The 15,177-nt window shown below is 56.6% G+C and overlaps 1 protein-coding gene across 8 annotated transcripts in view; it reads right to left on the bottom strand.

Annotated features, from left to right (window-relative positions):
• The window catches only part of BAIAP2 (BAR/IMD domain containing adaptor protein 2), a 47,900-nt gene extending 33,244 nt beyond the window's left edge, over positions 1 to 14,656 (bottom strand). For all 8 annotated transcript variants that reach the window (XM_054221711.1, XM_054221710.1, XM_054221714.1 and 5 more), the window contains exons 1-3: positions 14,527 to 14,656; positions 5,288 to 5,363; positions 3,304 to 3,390 (exon numbers count right to left, since the gene is read on the bottom strand). In XM_054221711.1, the coding sequence (XP_054077686.1) occupies positions 3,304 to 3,390; positions 5,288 to 5,363; positions 14,527 to 14,598 (235 nt within the window). In that variant the 5' untranslated portion in view covers positions 14,599 to 14,656. The remainder of the gene's footprint in view (positions 1 to 3,303; positions 3,391 to 5,287; positions 5,364 to 14,526) is intronic.
• Positions 14,657 to 15,177: the final 521 nt, after the last annotated feature.

The following is a 15,177-nucleotide window of genomic DNA, read 5'->3' as shown; positions in this document are numbered from 1 at the left end:
AGTACATCTCCCGGGAAGAAAAAAAACCCCTTCCCACGACTTTGCCATGGTCTTGTTTTAAAAAGGGACAAAAGAAACAACAAGTTGAGTAGCATCCAAGGGACCTAAGCAGGAGCCAGCCAAGGGCCAAAGTCACCCAAATACTCGTGTGCATGAGACTGGAGCTCCTCGGAAGGGTCTACAAAGTGTTCCCGGATCCAGCCCGGAGCAAACCGTCACTGATCAGACACGCAGCATTCGTGCTCTTCACGCCAGCTTCTCAGCTTCCCAAAAAGCCCCCGCAGCAGCCGCTGGAGACGTGAGGAACAGCACAAGGAGCCCCTCTCAGAGGAACTGTGGGGATGGGGCTAATCCTCCAAGGACCAGAGACGGGGCAGCAGCGCAGAGCAGGGAGGGAAGGAGCTTCCCTGCCACCCCTCCAGCGATCCAGCTCCCAGGAATGGGGTTCAGACAGAGGGACACCCCTGCCAGACGCCTGCACCCGAAAACTCCAGCCACAGAGCCGATTACTGCTCAAGCATTTTATTATCCCTAGGTTTTCCCTTACTGCCTGGGATTATCCCGTCTACACGCAGTTGCTAAAATCTGATGGAGAATTTACAAAAAAATGTGAGGCGCTGAGCAGCTGGTGAGCAGAGCCCCAGGCTGGGAGGTGGCATTGTCAGGCTGCTGACTCGTTCCAGCAAGACAAACGAGCAGCATCACGAGCGGGACGTGGTTTTAAAAAAGCCAGCACCGAGCAGGACAGGCCACCCCGGCAGAGCTGCAGACAGCTGGAGATCGGCCACTGACAAGCAGTTTTCCAGTGCCCACCTTAATCAAAGAGCAACTCCTTGGAGTTACAGGTGCTCCAGGAGAGGTGGTGACATGAGAACATGGCTGGTTTTGAGCACTGATGGCAGTGCTCTCCTGGCACGGGGCAGCCTCCAAGTGTCCACCCAGCTCCCGGGGTGCTGGGAACACTCCCGGATACCCTGGTCCCTGTCACCCAGGGGTTCCTGAGCCCCCGCAGCCACCCGGGCACAGGCAGCATCACTGCAGGGCAGGCAGGACAGCTAGGGACAGATGTGGCCGCCTTCATCACCTCTTAGGCACAGCATCTGCAGTACTTTCACGTTCTTTTGACGCTTCCCATCCCAGAAATGGCATCAGAAAAGTATCCACGTTTAGAAAATAATGGGTTAAGGAAAGGAAAAAAAGAAATCTCAGATTTTTTTCTGTGGAGGCTGGAAACAGACGCAAGCTGCGGTGCCAGCCAGAGCATCCCGGATCCTGCCTGACCTCTGGGAGCAGCTTTCCCTGTCCCGTGGCTCCCGGAGACCAGCGGCACAGGGGGCACAGCGTCAATGCCAGCTGCAGTTACCGACATCCCTGTTTGCTGCTGCTGCCTCCAGTAAGGAATGAAATAACCCAGACCCCGCGCTCCTTTCCGGCACTATCAGCAATCACGGCACAGGGACCGATAAAGTAAAGGTGTTCCCAGGAAAAGCCGTACCTTTGGCGAGCACAGCCCCCCATCTAAAATATTTTTCAGCCCCTGTTTACACACCCTGCTGGGAGGGGGTTGTGTCCCTGGCTCTTATCAGCTCCGGTAAACTGCTGCCAGAAATCTTATCTTAACTTTCTTCTGCAGGGAGCAGCTGCCACAACAAATACGAGCAAGACCAACAAAGCAAGAGGAGCTGGGAGCAGCCACTCCTGCTCCTCATGGGTCTGGCTGCGCAGGAGCTGCCGGGATCCTCCTTCAAAGCCCCGCTCGCACCGAGCGGGGAAGGTGTCGAAGTTGGAAAACATGTTAGACCAACCCCAAAATACTGGAGCCACACACCCGAGTGCACGCCGGGAGGCTGCGGGGTGGGGGGGCACTCAGGATGCCTGCTGGCAAACCGCCGTCCTTTGAGGAAGCAGGACCAGCAGAAGACACCAAAGCCAGTTCGTAAGCACGAGCAAAGGCTGGAGCTGCTCGGGAGGGCAGGCGGGTTTGTGGTCCCCGAGCTCCTGCCCTCACACGGCTGAGCCTCCTCTCATAAGGCTTTCCCAGGCTTTCACTGCCAGGACAGAGCCGGCGCGTCTTTTGCCCCCAGAGGGGCACAAGAGGCGGCCCTTGGAGAGTGAGGTCTGCACAGCCCCTGCAATCTCAGTCGCCGCATCCATCGCGCACAAGGCTCTCTTGTTTTATTTATTAAACAGAAACAGATTGCCACAGGCAGCTTTAATCCGAGTGATAAAAATCGGTTTCCATAGACACTTGCTGCTTCCCCACAAAAATTCAGAGGCAGCCAGACGAGCTGCGCGCGGCCGAGCCGCAGCGGCCGGGGTGTGGGGTGCCTGACGCCGCACACAACGCGGTGAAACCGAAGCCTGGCCCCTCCGAGGGGCTGCCCACCGCTTGTTTCATCCACCTCTAGAGTCATTTCAGCTCAGCCTCTTCTCTGTTAATTGACCTCAGAGAGACGGCATTAACGAGGACAGTTTGCCGTTTCCTAGCACAGCAATCTGGTGAGCCAGAGCTGCAGGAGGGACAAGGAGGAGGAGGAGGAGGAGGAGTTCACCTGGGACTGCAAAGGCAACGAGACCAAACCCCATCTCAGCCTCACGAGAGGCTGCAGCATCCCTGGGGGGGAGCCGGGAGAGGAGCCTCCTCGAACCCCTTCTGCACTGGGAAACAGCTCGGAGGGAGAGCACAGGAGCCACATCCGAGTGATGGGCAGACTGGAAAAGCATCTCCCGAACAACTTACCACAGGAATAAACGTAGGAAGGGGAAAGGCGGCACCGAGCATCACAGCATCGCACTGGCTTCGCCGAAACCTGGCACGGCCCTCACTCGGCGGGGCTTGGGGGGCGACCGCAGCCCCGCCACACACAGCCCGCGCTGGGCAACTGCCACCGGGAGACACGCGCTCCAGCACCGCTGACCTGCTGGTCCCCAGCATTGTCCCCTTCACCGGAGGACGAAGGCGGGCAGCGCTGCCTCGGCTCCCGGAGCAGAACCTGCTGCTTTTCTCTCCTTTGCAAAGACGAAACCATCGCTCTCTGCAAACGCTTCCTCCTTGCAAACCCCAAGAGCTGACAGTGCCCCGGAATCCGGGCACTAAGAATAGCAGGTTGGTGGGGGTTTTTTTGTGTGGGTTTTTTTTTTTTTTTTAAGCTACGTTAACAGCAAACACTTTTACCATTCACATGAGGCAGGATCAGCTCCACATTAAGCTCATCCCCATCAACAGCAAAAATCTGGTTCCGTTCCTGAGCTCGGAGCCTGCTCCGGACTGTGACTCCATTTAGCAGTAAATCGGTGACTTACCCAACTCTTTCGATCCTTGGCTTTCACTGGCCAACTCTCCCATCTTAACCAGAGCATCAAAGTATCCTTTTGCTGCGTATGTCATACCTAAAAGCATCAAAAAATGCAGGTTATATTCTCTTTAAAGGCTATGATAACTTCTGTGGCACTGGATAGATGCTAGACACTAAAACAGACAATACTTCAAAGGGCTTAACCCCACGGGGAGGGAATAGACAACAAACAGAAGAAAAACGAATGAAGAAAGAAGAAAGCTCGAGCAGCAAGATTACAGGGCTATTTAGGAAGGAAAAAAAAAAAAGGTACGTGCAGGACCTAGGTGGTTGTCATTCCAGTGTAACCATCAGCCTGCTTAACGCCGCTCAGAAAAATCACTGCGGAATAATTGAATATCACAGACTTTCATTATAGTTCAGTCTTGTTTGTTGACATTCCAGCTACACACTCCACTTTAATCAGATAAGCAGGGGGTTTCCTCTAATCACGAGAACATGTTGTACGGCTTTAGCTCAACGCCGTCAAATTATGTGCTGAAGCCTCTTCCAGCATGATTTACTCATTAAGAGACTTCCTTCGGATGCCCCCACCAGCTCCGAGATCCAGAGCAGAGGATGACCAGAGACAATTTTAAAAATTACAGGAAGATCTTGGGCTTCAAAGCGTACGCGCAGCAGGGATGTGAGAAAAATAGAAATGAAGCAATCATGCTGGTTTATCCACAAAACGCTGCAGTTAGTGCGCCCGCCTTAAGCTGCAATAAAACAGCGCGTTACAAACGGACTCCACCACGCGAGTAATTAAAAGCCGCATTATCAGTATAATATTTGAGAAGAACAAATAAAAGACGCAGTCCCAAGGGCAACCTCTCCCCCCCCCCGTCAGACCCTGCCTCTCCTCCCTCCCCTGCCGCAGCAGCGCCCCCAAATCACAAACCCCGCTTCGTTAGCATCATTAGCGATAGCTGGGGAATGCAGCTGCTCCTAAGGGTGTATCAAGTGCCCCATTCCCGGGGGAGCAGAGGCCACAGCCCCCATGCAGTGGACCGGGATGGACGGACGCTTCCCACGTTACGGCCAGTTGATCCATTAAAACCTGGTTAAAAACAGTGCCCAGAACTGGGCAGAAAGCAGCACGCAGGGGGTCTGCGGCTCAAAAATCTTTCACTGAAACACCCGCGAACCTCGTTTGACTTGCGGGAAATAAAATTTGCCCCAGGCACAAAGCAAGAATGCACAGATCCTTCCCAAAGGGTGGATTGCGAACACCGTCGTTTAAGAACATGAGACACCAAAACACTTTCTTTCCACCGGTTTAAGATTATGACAGCCTCTTCCCTTATCGGCATTTTCACGGAGCCAATTCAAAAAAAAACCAGAAGCTGAGAGAGACGTGCAGGGCAGCTGCGCAGCGAGCAGAGCCCTCCTCCTGGGGTAGAGCAGAACCTGCCTTAAACCTCCCCAAAACCCAGCCCAGGAGGGCCTGGGCACTAGGTAGAGTCATTTTAAGTCAAAATAGTCCATTTTCGGTTTTCATCAATTCGTATTTTACTTTTGAGCATTTAAATCTACTCCTCCCTAATGACTCCCAATAGGACCCTCTATTCCCAACCAATATTTTTAGGTTTCTTCCTTCTCTTCCAATGCATTCTTCTGGGCAGTTTGAACATCTCAGTAATATGCCTTTAAACATAAAATCTTAATTCTAAATATTTTGAAGTAACACTTAAAGACCAACTGATCAGAGATGTATTTGTTACCCAGTTACCACCCGACGCTTTCACACTGCGTTTCTGCAAAGCTTTGCATTGAGGTCCGAGAACCATCTCCCCCCGTTTCCTCCCCTGTCTCCCAAGGAAAAAGGGCACCCCAAGCTGATTTCCCAGCTTTCCCCACTTCCGAGGCCATGCTGTCCCGCCGGCCCCTCACCAGCCTTGCAGCCCCCAGCATCTCAGCAACACACACACGAGCGATGCGCTTTCACTTACTTGCTAAGGCTTTTTCGTAGGTCTTCCCCATAGAAATGAAATTCCTGAGGCTGGGATTGAACTGCTCCATAATCGTCTAGAGGAAAGAGAAGAATATCACCGGGGGTTAGCGGAGAAGATGGGGAGCTGGACAGATCAGCCGCGCTGAACTCCATGCTCATCAACGCAATAACAGACCAAAAAAATCCTCCCATATCTCCCAGCAACTCAAGCCAAGCTTCCCGATGGCTGCAAGAAGATGCTGGTTTTACAACAAGAAGCCTTAAGTACACCCATGTCCTGCGAATAACGCACAAAGGCAATGGCTCGATTGGCCTGGAAGGGCAAATCCTCTCATTCTGGGTAAGTCCAAAGCACAGGATGGGGTCTGACGCTAAGCCAAACGCGGTGGTAAGAGCTGTTGAACACAGCCAGGACGTCAGCTGAGCGCAACAACCCGCGCTGCCACTTCAAGCCACGTCTCCTCCAGCCCTCTGTGAGAGCCTTGGAGGCACCTTCACCTCTCACCAAGGAGAACCGCTCCAGAGGGACCTTCCCCATGCCAGCTCCAGCAGGTGCCAATGGCACCGCCCTGACACGAGGCGAGAGCAGAGCCCGGACACAATGTGGGGGGAAGATGCCCCAGATCCTCCCTTCATCCCACAGCTTTACTGAGGAAGACCAAGCTTGGGTTTTGAAGGCCATGAGGCAGAGGGTCAACGACAGGGTGGCTCTGCAGTGCCCCAGTGTGAGATGCCTTGTGCACGTGCTTCACCGTAGGAGATAAGGGAATGCCCTAAACCAGAAAATTATCAGATATAGCAAATATAACCATAATAATAACAACCATAAGTGGCTCTTTGAGACAGCAGGCAACGGTCCTCAGACCAACCGCAAAGTTGACTTGAGTTCTGGGAGGTGATGGCTGGTGATGTCCCGCTCCTGGGACGGCCTTGGAGAGCAGCATCAGCTTGGTCCGTCATGGACAAGCAGAAAGGGCTGTGGAACGGGATTCAAAATAACCACCAAGGAGCTGGAGACAGAACAAAGCCACCATCGTCCCCACCGAGCCGGTGCCAGCCGCGGCTGAAGCCATGTGCAAGGAATTACACCTCGGTCTCAAAGCACTTGGTGTCACTTTCCACCTGCCCATAAATGCATACATGAGGGTGCTGCTGAACACCAGAAGCGCTGTCTGACGGCTTTTCCTCCCTCGCTGTAAGGTCCTTATTTAAACACGGGAGGGGGAAGGAATAATCGGATCACAAAGAAGAACGGCTCTTTGTGCGTTTGCCACCGCAGCCCCTGGCCCTCCCCTGCCAGAGCCATTCAATCCCGGCGCCGATAGCATCTCTAAAACCAGACACCCCTTCCCAGCCGAGCCCTGGAAGAGACAACAAAATCTCCATTCTCTCCCTGCGAATCCCACCTCCGGACCGAGCCCGGCTGCAGCGGAGCAGCTCCAGAGCCGGTCACCAGCCCCTGCCCCACCTCGGGGACAGCCCCTCGCCAAGGGTACCGCTGGGAAATTAAGTTTAATGCCTAAATTGTCCCCACATGCCCCGAGCGGGGATGCACGGGCGTCCCCCGGGAAGTGAGGGCTCTGCACCCCCACCCCGCGCTGCTGGCAGCGTCCCATCCCGGGAAGGGGAGGGAAGACGAGAGACAGACACTTATGGCGAATAAGCTGATTAAGCATCTGTCACCTCATCTGAAGCTGGCCAAACACTATAAAGCTCATTTTCTGCCTGAAGCATTTTTATCCCAAGTTCCTGCTGCCTGGCCTTTGGAGAGCGCAGCAGTTTAATTTCCCCGCGCGGGTGCAGGTGTGCGGGGCTCAGCCCGTGCCTCCCCCTCCTCCAACCAGCCATTTTCTCCTGTCGGGGAGCAGGAACCCGCGCAAGATGCCAGCTCGGGGCCGGCGTCCAGCACGCTGTCGGGGGCCATCACCTCGCTGCCGGTATTTGTTGGCAGGAGAAATCCTTATCATCCCCCACGGAACACACAGCGGCAGCCCCGCTCCCGGCGGGAGTGCGGTGGGATGAGGCCGGGGCACCAACCCTGCCCAAGCCACGGTGGCCAAGAAGCCACCAGCGTCCGTCCCACTGCACCTTACCCAGCCCTGCGAAGGGCAGGAGGTGACTGCAGGGATCCGACAAGGCAAGCACGAGGCTAACGAGAAAATTCGCTGCTAATTAAGGCTGCGGGTCAAGTTCCACAGCAACACGGTGCCCATGGAAGCTGCTCTGGGGCAGCCCAGCAGTTTAGTGAACACGCTCAGCTTGAAAGGAGAAAATTAACCTGTAGCAACAAGCCACGTAGTGAGTTCTTCTCCCTAATTGTAGGAGACAATTGCACAGGAGTTAATTAACACTGGCAAGGACTGCTCCGTCCTTCCCACATCACGTTTAGCTTCGGTCAAAAAAATCCACCTGCGTTATCCCACGAAGCAGCCGGAGGCGTGGGACCGCTGCCCTCGGCGGGGACAGGGACATGTCCCCGCTGCCCGCAGAGCCGTGGCTACAGACCCCCCCCGCCCCAGGCTGGGGCTCAGCCTCAGCAGTCCGCGGCCGAATAACGCTTATGCAGAGGAAATATTGGCAGAATTTCTGTGGGGAAGTGATTTATTTATTTTTTTTTTTGAAACAGTTTGCTAGGTTAAGTGCAATAAGTGTTTATGTATATGTGTGTATACATGTATATATAAATAAAATGATTTTTGCAGCAGTGCCTACGTAAACACATCTTCCTGAAGCGCGAAACTTAACGAGTAAATGATGGAATAGGATGCTCAGAGAAAGCATCGCGGCAGGGCAGGAGCCGCGGTGACCCTCGGCGAGCAGCGGCCGTCCCGGCGGCACGGCACGCTGAGCGCAGCCGCGATGGGGAGCAGCGCCATGCACGGAGGCTGCGCTCTTGATCCGCGGGGTCTTTTGGGGAAGGATGCAGGGGAACAGAGTCACGAAAAATCCCCTCCCAAAATTCACCTCATCTTCCTCAAACCGAAGGGAACCAAAGCACGACACAGCCCCAGCAGCCAGCACCCACTCGGGGCAGGATCCTGCTTCCCCCTGACTGACAACAGCCATTTTAAAAGCAATAAATAAAGAGGAAAAAAAGCCCCAGGGAAAGGGTCCCACTGATCAGCTGAAGAAGGGGGGAGGCAACTCTCTGCTGGCCGAATGAAATTCACGACCCCTCAGGAGGAAGTTTGCTGAAAATGAGCGTTTTTAAGACATTGTTGGAGACTCCGACAACAACAGCCCGGCAGGATGAGGACGTTGAAAAGGGCTCTTCGCTACAGAGATAAAAATAGAGTTTTTTCAAGCCTTCTTCTTGCTCCCAGGGTGGGAAGAGAAGGTGACTCCAGAACTAACACACCTTCGCATCCCCTGCCAGGTGAGAAGCTGAAAAGCCACCGGCTGCTAAGGAGAAAATAAACATATTGATACTAGATGTATTTATGGCACGGAATATGCTCAACAAGCAGTCACTCGGCGCGCCCGAGTCAGCCAAAGTGCTAAAACTGCCGGTCCCACGGCAGGGAGGGCAGAGGTGCCCGCGGGGCTGGGGCAGGGCTCTCCTTGGCTGCCGAGGGGAAGCCGGGTGCTACGGTAAAGCCAATATTCAGCAAAATTCTGGTAACGAAAGCAAATCTCGTTCTCCCTCAAATTTTGCTCCATCAGCACCACCCACAAGTTGTTTGCCTTCCACGCGCCGCCTGGGCAGAGTTTAGAAAAACACAGACAAAAAAAAAAAAAGACACAAAAAACCAAAACAAAACAAAAAAAAAGACCTGGCAGCTAAAGGTTGAAAGGGCTTTGCTTTGTTCCACTGCGCTAAATTCCCTGGGTAATACCACTCAGCTCTCTGGGATTGGCACGGCTTTATTCAGCTGCCAAAAATGAAACTAATGCAAAGCACGAGGTCTCCAGGACATAGTCCTGCTCAATGAGGTGGGGGAGAACAGAAAATAAGGTCCCGGTCTCCCCCCTCCACACGACAGCAAGGATCTACCGGCCGCTCTGATGCTGTAACAGGCAGCCCGTAAGTAAAAGTTTAAGTCCTCCCCAAGAACGAGCTGGAAACGGAGCTGGTGCAGGTCGTATCAGGTTCCTCCTCCGTAGGAAAGGCCTGCACGACACCTCCGCAAGGGCTTTTTAAAAAATTGAAAAACAGGCTGCTCAGTTCTCCCCAGGTCCATCCCCGCAGCCTCCCAGGCAGCTCCTAAAACCCCCGTATAGAGGGAAATAAAGGGCAGGCGCTCCTTCGCTTGGCTGCGGCAGGGGGTTGGAACTAGATGATCTTTAAGGTCCCTTCCAACCCAAGCCGTTCTGTGATTCTATGCCAGCGGCCACAGCCTGCCGGGCCCCCAGGCTCCGCACCAGCCGCGGTGCATCACCGCACGGCTGAGACCTCACCCCGCCGTCAGCAGCGTACCCGCTGCCCTGAGCGCGGAGCCGTAATCACACCCGACTTCACGTCCCGTCTCCCCCCCCACCACCACGGCAAAGGCACGGACAGCCGGGAATCAATGCGATGAGGGTCCTGGGTTTGTCCAAGGATGAACATCACCAGGAACGCCGCAGCGTGCGCAGTGCCCAGGCTCCTCCGCAGCCACCCCCGCAGGGACAGCCTAGGCAACGCTGGCTGGGGACACCCCGGACACCTCAGCCAACACGAGTGATGGACTTTGAGCTAAAAAACCCCAACTTTAGTGTTTTCCTTGTACTGTTCTTTGTTGCCCATTCAACAGTAAGGCGCAATGGCTCCTTGCAAGACCGATGCTGCACAGTGGCATGGGCTCAGACTGGCACGCACGGCTTTCCTGGGAGGCTCGTGGGTGACAGCAGGACATGATGTGACCATGATGAGTGCCGTCAGAAGGGGGAAGTACCATGGGACTCTCCCCTCGCCACAGTCACGCTGCAAAAGCGGCTCAGCTATAAGGAAGTTTGGTTTCTAAATGGGTCAGCCCCGCTCCAGGAACGCCTTCATTATTTCTGGTGTTAATATTTAATGCCCAAACCAGCCCCGGCGCTGCCTCCATCTCGGCATGTCCTGCCCTGCACCACCAGAAGACAGCCCCGTAGCTTTAGCCGCCAAGTTTCTGCTGGGAGGGGAGCCTCGCTGGGCTCGTTAGCGGGGCTGATTGCAATTGCTTACAACACACCCACCTGGCAACTCTGCCACGGGATCATCCCCATCCAGCCCGAGTCCCCGGTATCTCGGTGTACCGTAACACGCAACGCAGCGGCAGCGTTTCACAACCCGGGCTGCTCACGGCTGCTGTGCCGCATCCCCACCTCATCCCGCAGCTCCCTCCCAGCCAGCGGGAACGGCTGGGCCACCGTCCTCCGGCTGGGGCTCGCACAGGGTCCTCCCCAAGGCCAGACCAGCGCTCAGCACGATCTTTACTGCAGAAAGAGCTCAGGAGCAAGGGAATCGGGGGAAAAAACCACCAGGGTCCCCACCTAAAGGCATTTAGTTCCTACTAGCCATGGTGTCAGAGGATGAAGGGAACCCAGTTCCACAGCAAGAGCTTTGAATATTTTGTAACTGGGGTCTGGGCTTGAAGGAAAGTGGAATGGGGACCCGCATGGTGTACAGAGCCCCCCCAGCATGGCTGGGGAACACCCCACCAGTACCCACCAGCAGCCACCCCACAAGGCAGACCCGTCCCCAGCCCCCCGGCATTGGGATCACCGCTGCCAGGCCGGGAAGGGGGTGTGGGGGGGTGTCACCCAGCCCCTTCCCACAGACCCCGCACCAAGGGGCTCGGCTCAGCCAAAGGCTTCAGCCTGACGAGCTCAGCACAGGAGATGCCCCACGAGCAGCCAGGCAGTGAAACCATGGCCACGACCAGAGTCAACACAACAAGGCACTGAAGGCGACGCCAGCGGCTGCCTCCATGCCAGGGAGCAGCATCCCCCACGGGCAGCGAGTGGGGGCACCTCCGGCAAGTCGGGAGCTACCTGCTTTATAACACTTCTTAACCCACGAGGTTCAGCAGCCTGGAGACGTTCCATCTCGGCAGAGGTCAGAACCCCCCCTGCAGCCCGCAGCAGCGCAGGCAGAGGGGCTGGCGCAGCCCCCACCACCCCCGGGAGCGCGGAGCCTCGCTCCATGCCAGCTCGGCTGCAGAGCCGAGGCGCCTACAAAGATGCAGCCCTGGCAAAAGCGTGGTGCCCTGTAGAAACACCGCAGCCCCGGGCCCTGCTCGCTACGGGACGATAAGCCTGACGTCCCCCCACCGCCCTCCGCACTTATTGCTGGGAAGGCAATTGCATCGCTGGACCCGCTCCCCGGCGACACCGGCACCCACCGCCCGCCCCGCTCAGCTCAGAGCCCCCGCGCAGGGACCACGGCACACGGAGCTCGGGGGTGGCACAGCCTGATGCCGGGGGCCAGCTCCTGCCTCCGCTGCCACACCGCATCGTCCCTCCGCTGCCAAACACACCGAGCCACCCACAAGTTCCCTTCTGATTCACTTGAGCAGGAATCGCTCCCCTTCCCTCTGGACTTGGAGATAATGAGGCAAAAGGCTGTTAAGCCGGCAATAACATTTATTACAGCCGATGTGCAGCAAACGACTATCAGGAATTATGCCTGCGTTTGTGCAAGACAATTAGGCTTCGAGTTTGGGGTGTTTTTAAGCAAACACCTCTTCAAACGCGGAGCTATTCATACACCATTGCAGAACAATCTTCCACACGAAGAAATTGCTTTAAAATGAAATGGAGGTTAGCCTGTAAACAGCGCTAATCTAATCTGTCATAAACGAGACTGATTTGTCTTCAAGGGAAGGAAGGATGGAAGAATTGCCAGTGCCTCCCTTCTGCATGCGGACGGTCCCGCGCGAGGGACGAGCGGTGCCCGGGGAGCTGCTGACCCCGCGCCCGGCAGCTGCCACGGGGTCCCGGAGTGAATCAGCGCCAGGGGAGGTGGGATCGCGTTGGCAGGAGGTGCCAGCAGCCTCCGTCTCCCTCTGTAATTACTACACATGTGTAGGCAGCTGCCTGTAGTGGCAGCATCGGCAAGGGGGCGGCTGACAGCTCCTCCACCATCTCATTAGCACAGTCACTCCGAGGGCGAGCACCGGTTCTGGAAAATGATTACAATGGGCTTCCCGAGCAGAACGCCCCGGGAAAGCCTGCGCGGGAGATGGTGCCTGGCACAGGGAGCTGCCGGCTCCCGCTCCGGACCTCGCAGGAACGGGCTCGATCCCCTGGTCCGGCCGCTGCTGGATCCTCAGCATCACCCCCTGTCCTGGGGGGTTCTCTCCTCCTGACCACAGCGGTGCTCCGGCTACTGCACACGCCTGAAAAGCATGGGTCAAAAAACTTACTTGGTCAATGGGGATGTGAAGCACTGGAGCTGGTTTTGGACTGGGAGACTCCAAAGCTTAGAGAGCTCTGGAGAGTCCGCACAGCCCCTGAGCCTCCAGCCCTCACGCTGGGCTCCAGGAGGTCACAGAAACCCTCAAAGAAAGAGGCAAACAGCGGGTTCCTGCACACACGCCATGCCACACATCTCCAGAGACCAAGAAAAGCATCTTCAGAGGAGAAAAGGCTCTTCATTCTCTGCAGGAAAGGCAGGGTCAGGACCATCCTCCTCCAGCTGCCAGCGCAGAGACACTGAAGTTGGGTCAAACCATGAGACCAGCCTCCAGCTCCACATCCTTGCTCCCTACACCCCTGCTGCTCCCACTAAAATACTGAAAAATTGAAGCATTCACCAACTGATGGAGACCTCTGGACTCCTCAAGTCCATCTTTGGCTCTTGGGGCCCCTGTGCACCCTCTGCGCTTCAGCCACATCAGCCAGGCTTCAATGGCGATGGCGCTGCCACTTGCTCTGGGCCAAGGGCGCTCTGCTCCATCCCTAAACCCGCGGCTCACGCGGCACAGCAATGACGAAGCCGATGGTCAGAGGCAAGAGAAGAGCCCAGCCAGCACCCACCCTTCACCCCTCATTTCTCAGGGCAACGAGCTTCATTTAAGCGCAGTGGTTGCGATGGCACAATCCACCCCACACGCTCCTTCCTGGGCTGCGCCTGGGGAAATTGTGACCTGCTCCACAAACCTGTTATTAGCACAGTTCTTCGAGGACAACACACCTCAAACAACAACTGAGTCACCAGCTGAAACTGTTCCCAGCAAATGTCCCCAGACCGACCCCACCATTGCTCAGTCCAGGGGAGCTCCGGTGGCCAAGCCATGCGAGGGAGCCCGATGGCATTGACACCCCACGGGGTTGGCTCTGTCCCTCCAGTCCAAGAGGAACCCACAGGGCCATGAGTCCAGGGACCTCAGCCGCATTCAGTGGGGCAGGAAGGATCCCAGACACCCAGGCCCCCACCATGGCCAGGCAGCTCCATTGGCAGACCAGCTCTACATCCCGAGTGGCCACAACTCCAGGTGCCATTCGCTCCATCCGAACATCTGCTATGCCCCAGGATCCCAAGCCCCGAGACTTTAGAACTTTACCACCTTGGTATTGTTTTGTACTAAATTTTTTCTATCAGAGTTTTGGGTTGTTTTGTTTTTTTGGTTTTTTTTCTGCTTACTGCTCCCAGGTAACTCAATCTAACCACTTAAATCGCAGGAAATCGTGCAAGCTTTCCAGTTTAACAAATGACATCCTGCATTACATGTTAGGCTAGAAAGGTTTTATTAGACTCAGTCGCAGAACCCAGCGGAGCAGAAACCACTTCCTTCGCGAGGAAAATTAAAGCACATAAATTATTTTATTTTTCTCATGGCACCGGGAGCAAAGCAGAGAGGGGAAAAAAAAAAAACGCCGAGAGATTGACAAACTCGGGCTGCAACCGGGGCAGGGAGACGGCTCCGATCGCTGTTAATTGCGGCAGGAACGCGAGTGGCCGCAGCCCGGCCCCGGCCCGAGGTGATTTGGGGACAATCCGGGGGATGAGACAAATTCCCACGCCCTCCCCTCCCCGCCCCCCGGGGGGGCTCCCCCACAGCTCGGCGACCGGGGAGGGGGGGGAGGGTGCTCGGAGGGGTCCCCGTTCCCCTCTCCAGGGCTCCGGTACCGCCGGCGCCCCGGTCGCTCCGTGCCGGCATCCCGAGCGCAGCCCCGGGGATGGAGCGGGGGCGGCCGCGGCGCCTCCTCCCGCCGCCCCCGCGGAGGATGGGGGTGGGGAAAAAAAATTAAAATAAAAGGGGGGGGGGAAACCACCCAAACCCGCAAATACACGGCAGCGGTGCCCCCGGGGCCGGCACCTGTTGCCGGGCTGACCTTGTAGACATTCTCGGTGAGCCGGTGCACCTCCTCGGAGCGGGACATGGCGGGCGGGCCGGGCAGCACCATGGGCGGCGGCGGCGGGGCGCGGAGCCGGCGGCGGGCGCGGAGAACAGCGCGGAGCGGAGCCCGCGACGCCTTTTATCAGCTGCCGGGGCCGCCGCCCGCCCTGTCCCGCCCCGCGGGGAGGAGCCGCCGGGCCCGGCCGGGAGCTGCCGGGGCGGCGGGACGGGGCGGGACGGGGCGGGACGGGACCGGACGGGGCGGAGGGGCAGCGCCGAGCGCGGCCGGGGGCGGGAGGGCTGCGAGCCCGGGGGGCAGGGGGGGATGCAGCGTGCTTCCCCCCCCCATAACCCGCCTCCTGTACCCCGCTATGCCCCATTCCATACCCCATCCTGTACCCCGTTCCCCATCCCATACCCCATCCCATTCCCCATTCCCCGTATCGTTTACCATCCCGTACCCCATTCCTCATCCCGTACCCTGTTCCCCATCCCATACCCCATTCCTCATCCCGTACCCCATCCCATACCCCATTCCCCATCCTGTACCCTATTCCCTATCCCGTACCCCTCCATACCCCATTCCACATCCCATATCCCCTTCTCCATCCCATACTCCATTCCCCATCCTGCACCCCATTCCCTG

This window comes from Rissa tridactyla, chromosome 15, assembly GCF_028500815.1.
Source record: "Rissa tridactyla isolate bRisTri1 chromosome 15, bRisTri1.patW.cur.20221130, whole genome shotgun sequence".
NCBI lineage: Eukaryota > Metazoa > Chordata > Aves > Charadriiformes > Laridae > Rissa > Rissa tridactyla.
This window is presented reverse-complemented; position numbering and strand designations above follow the sequence as displayed.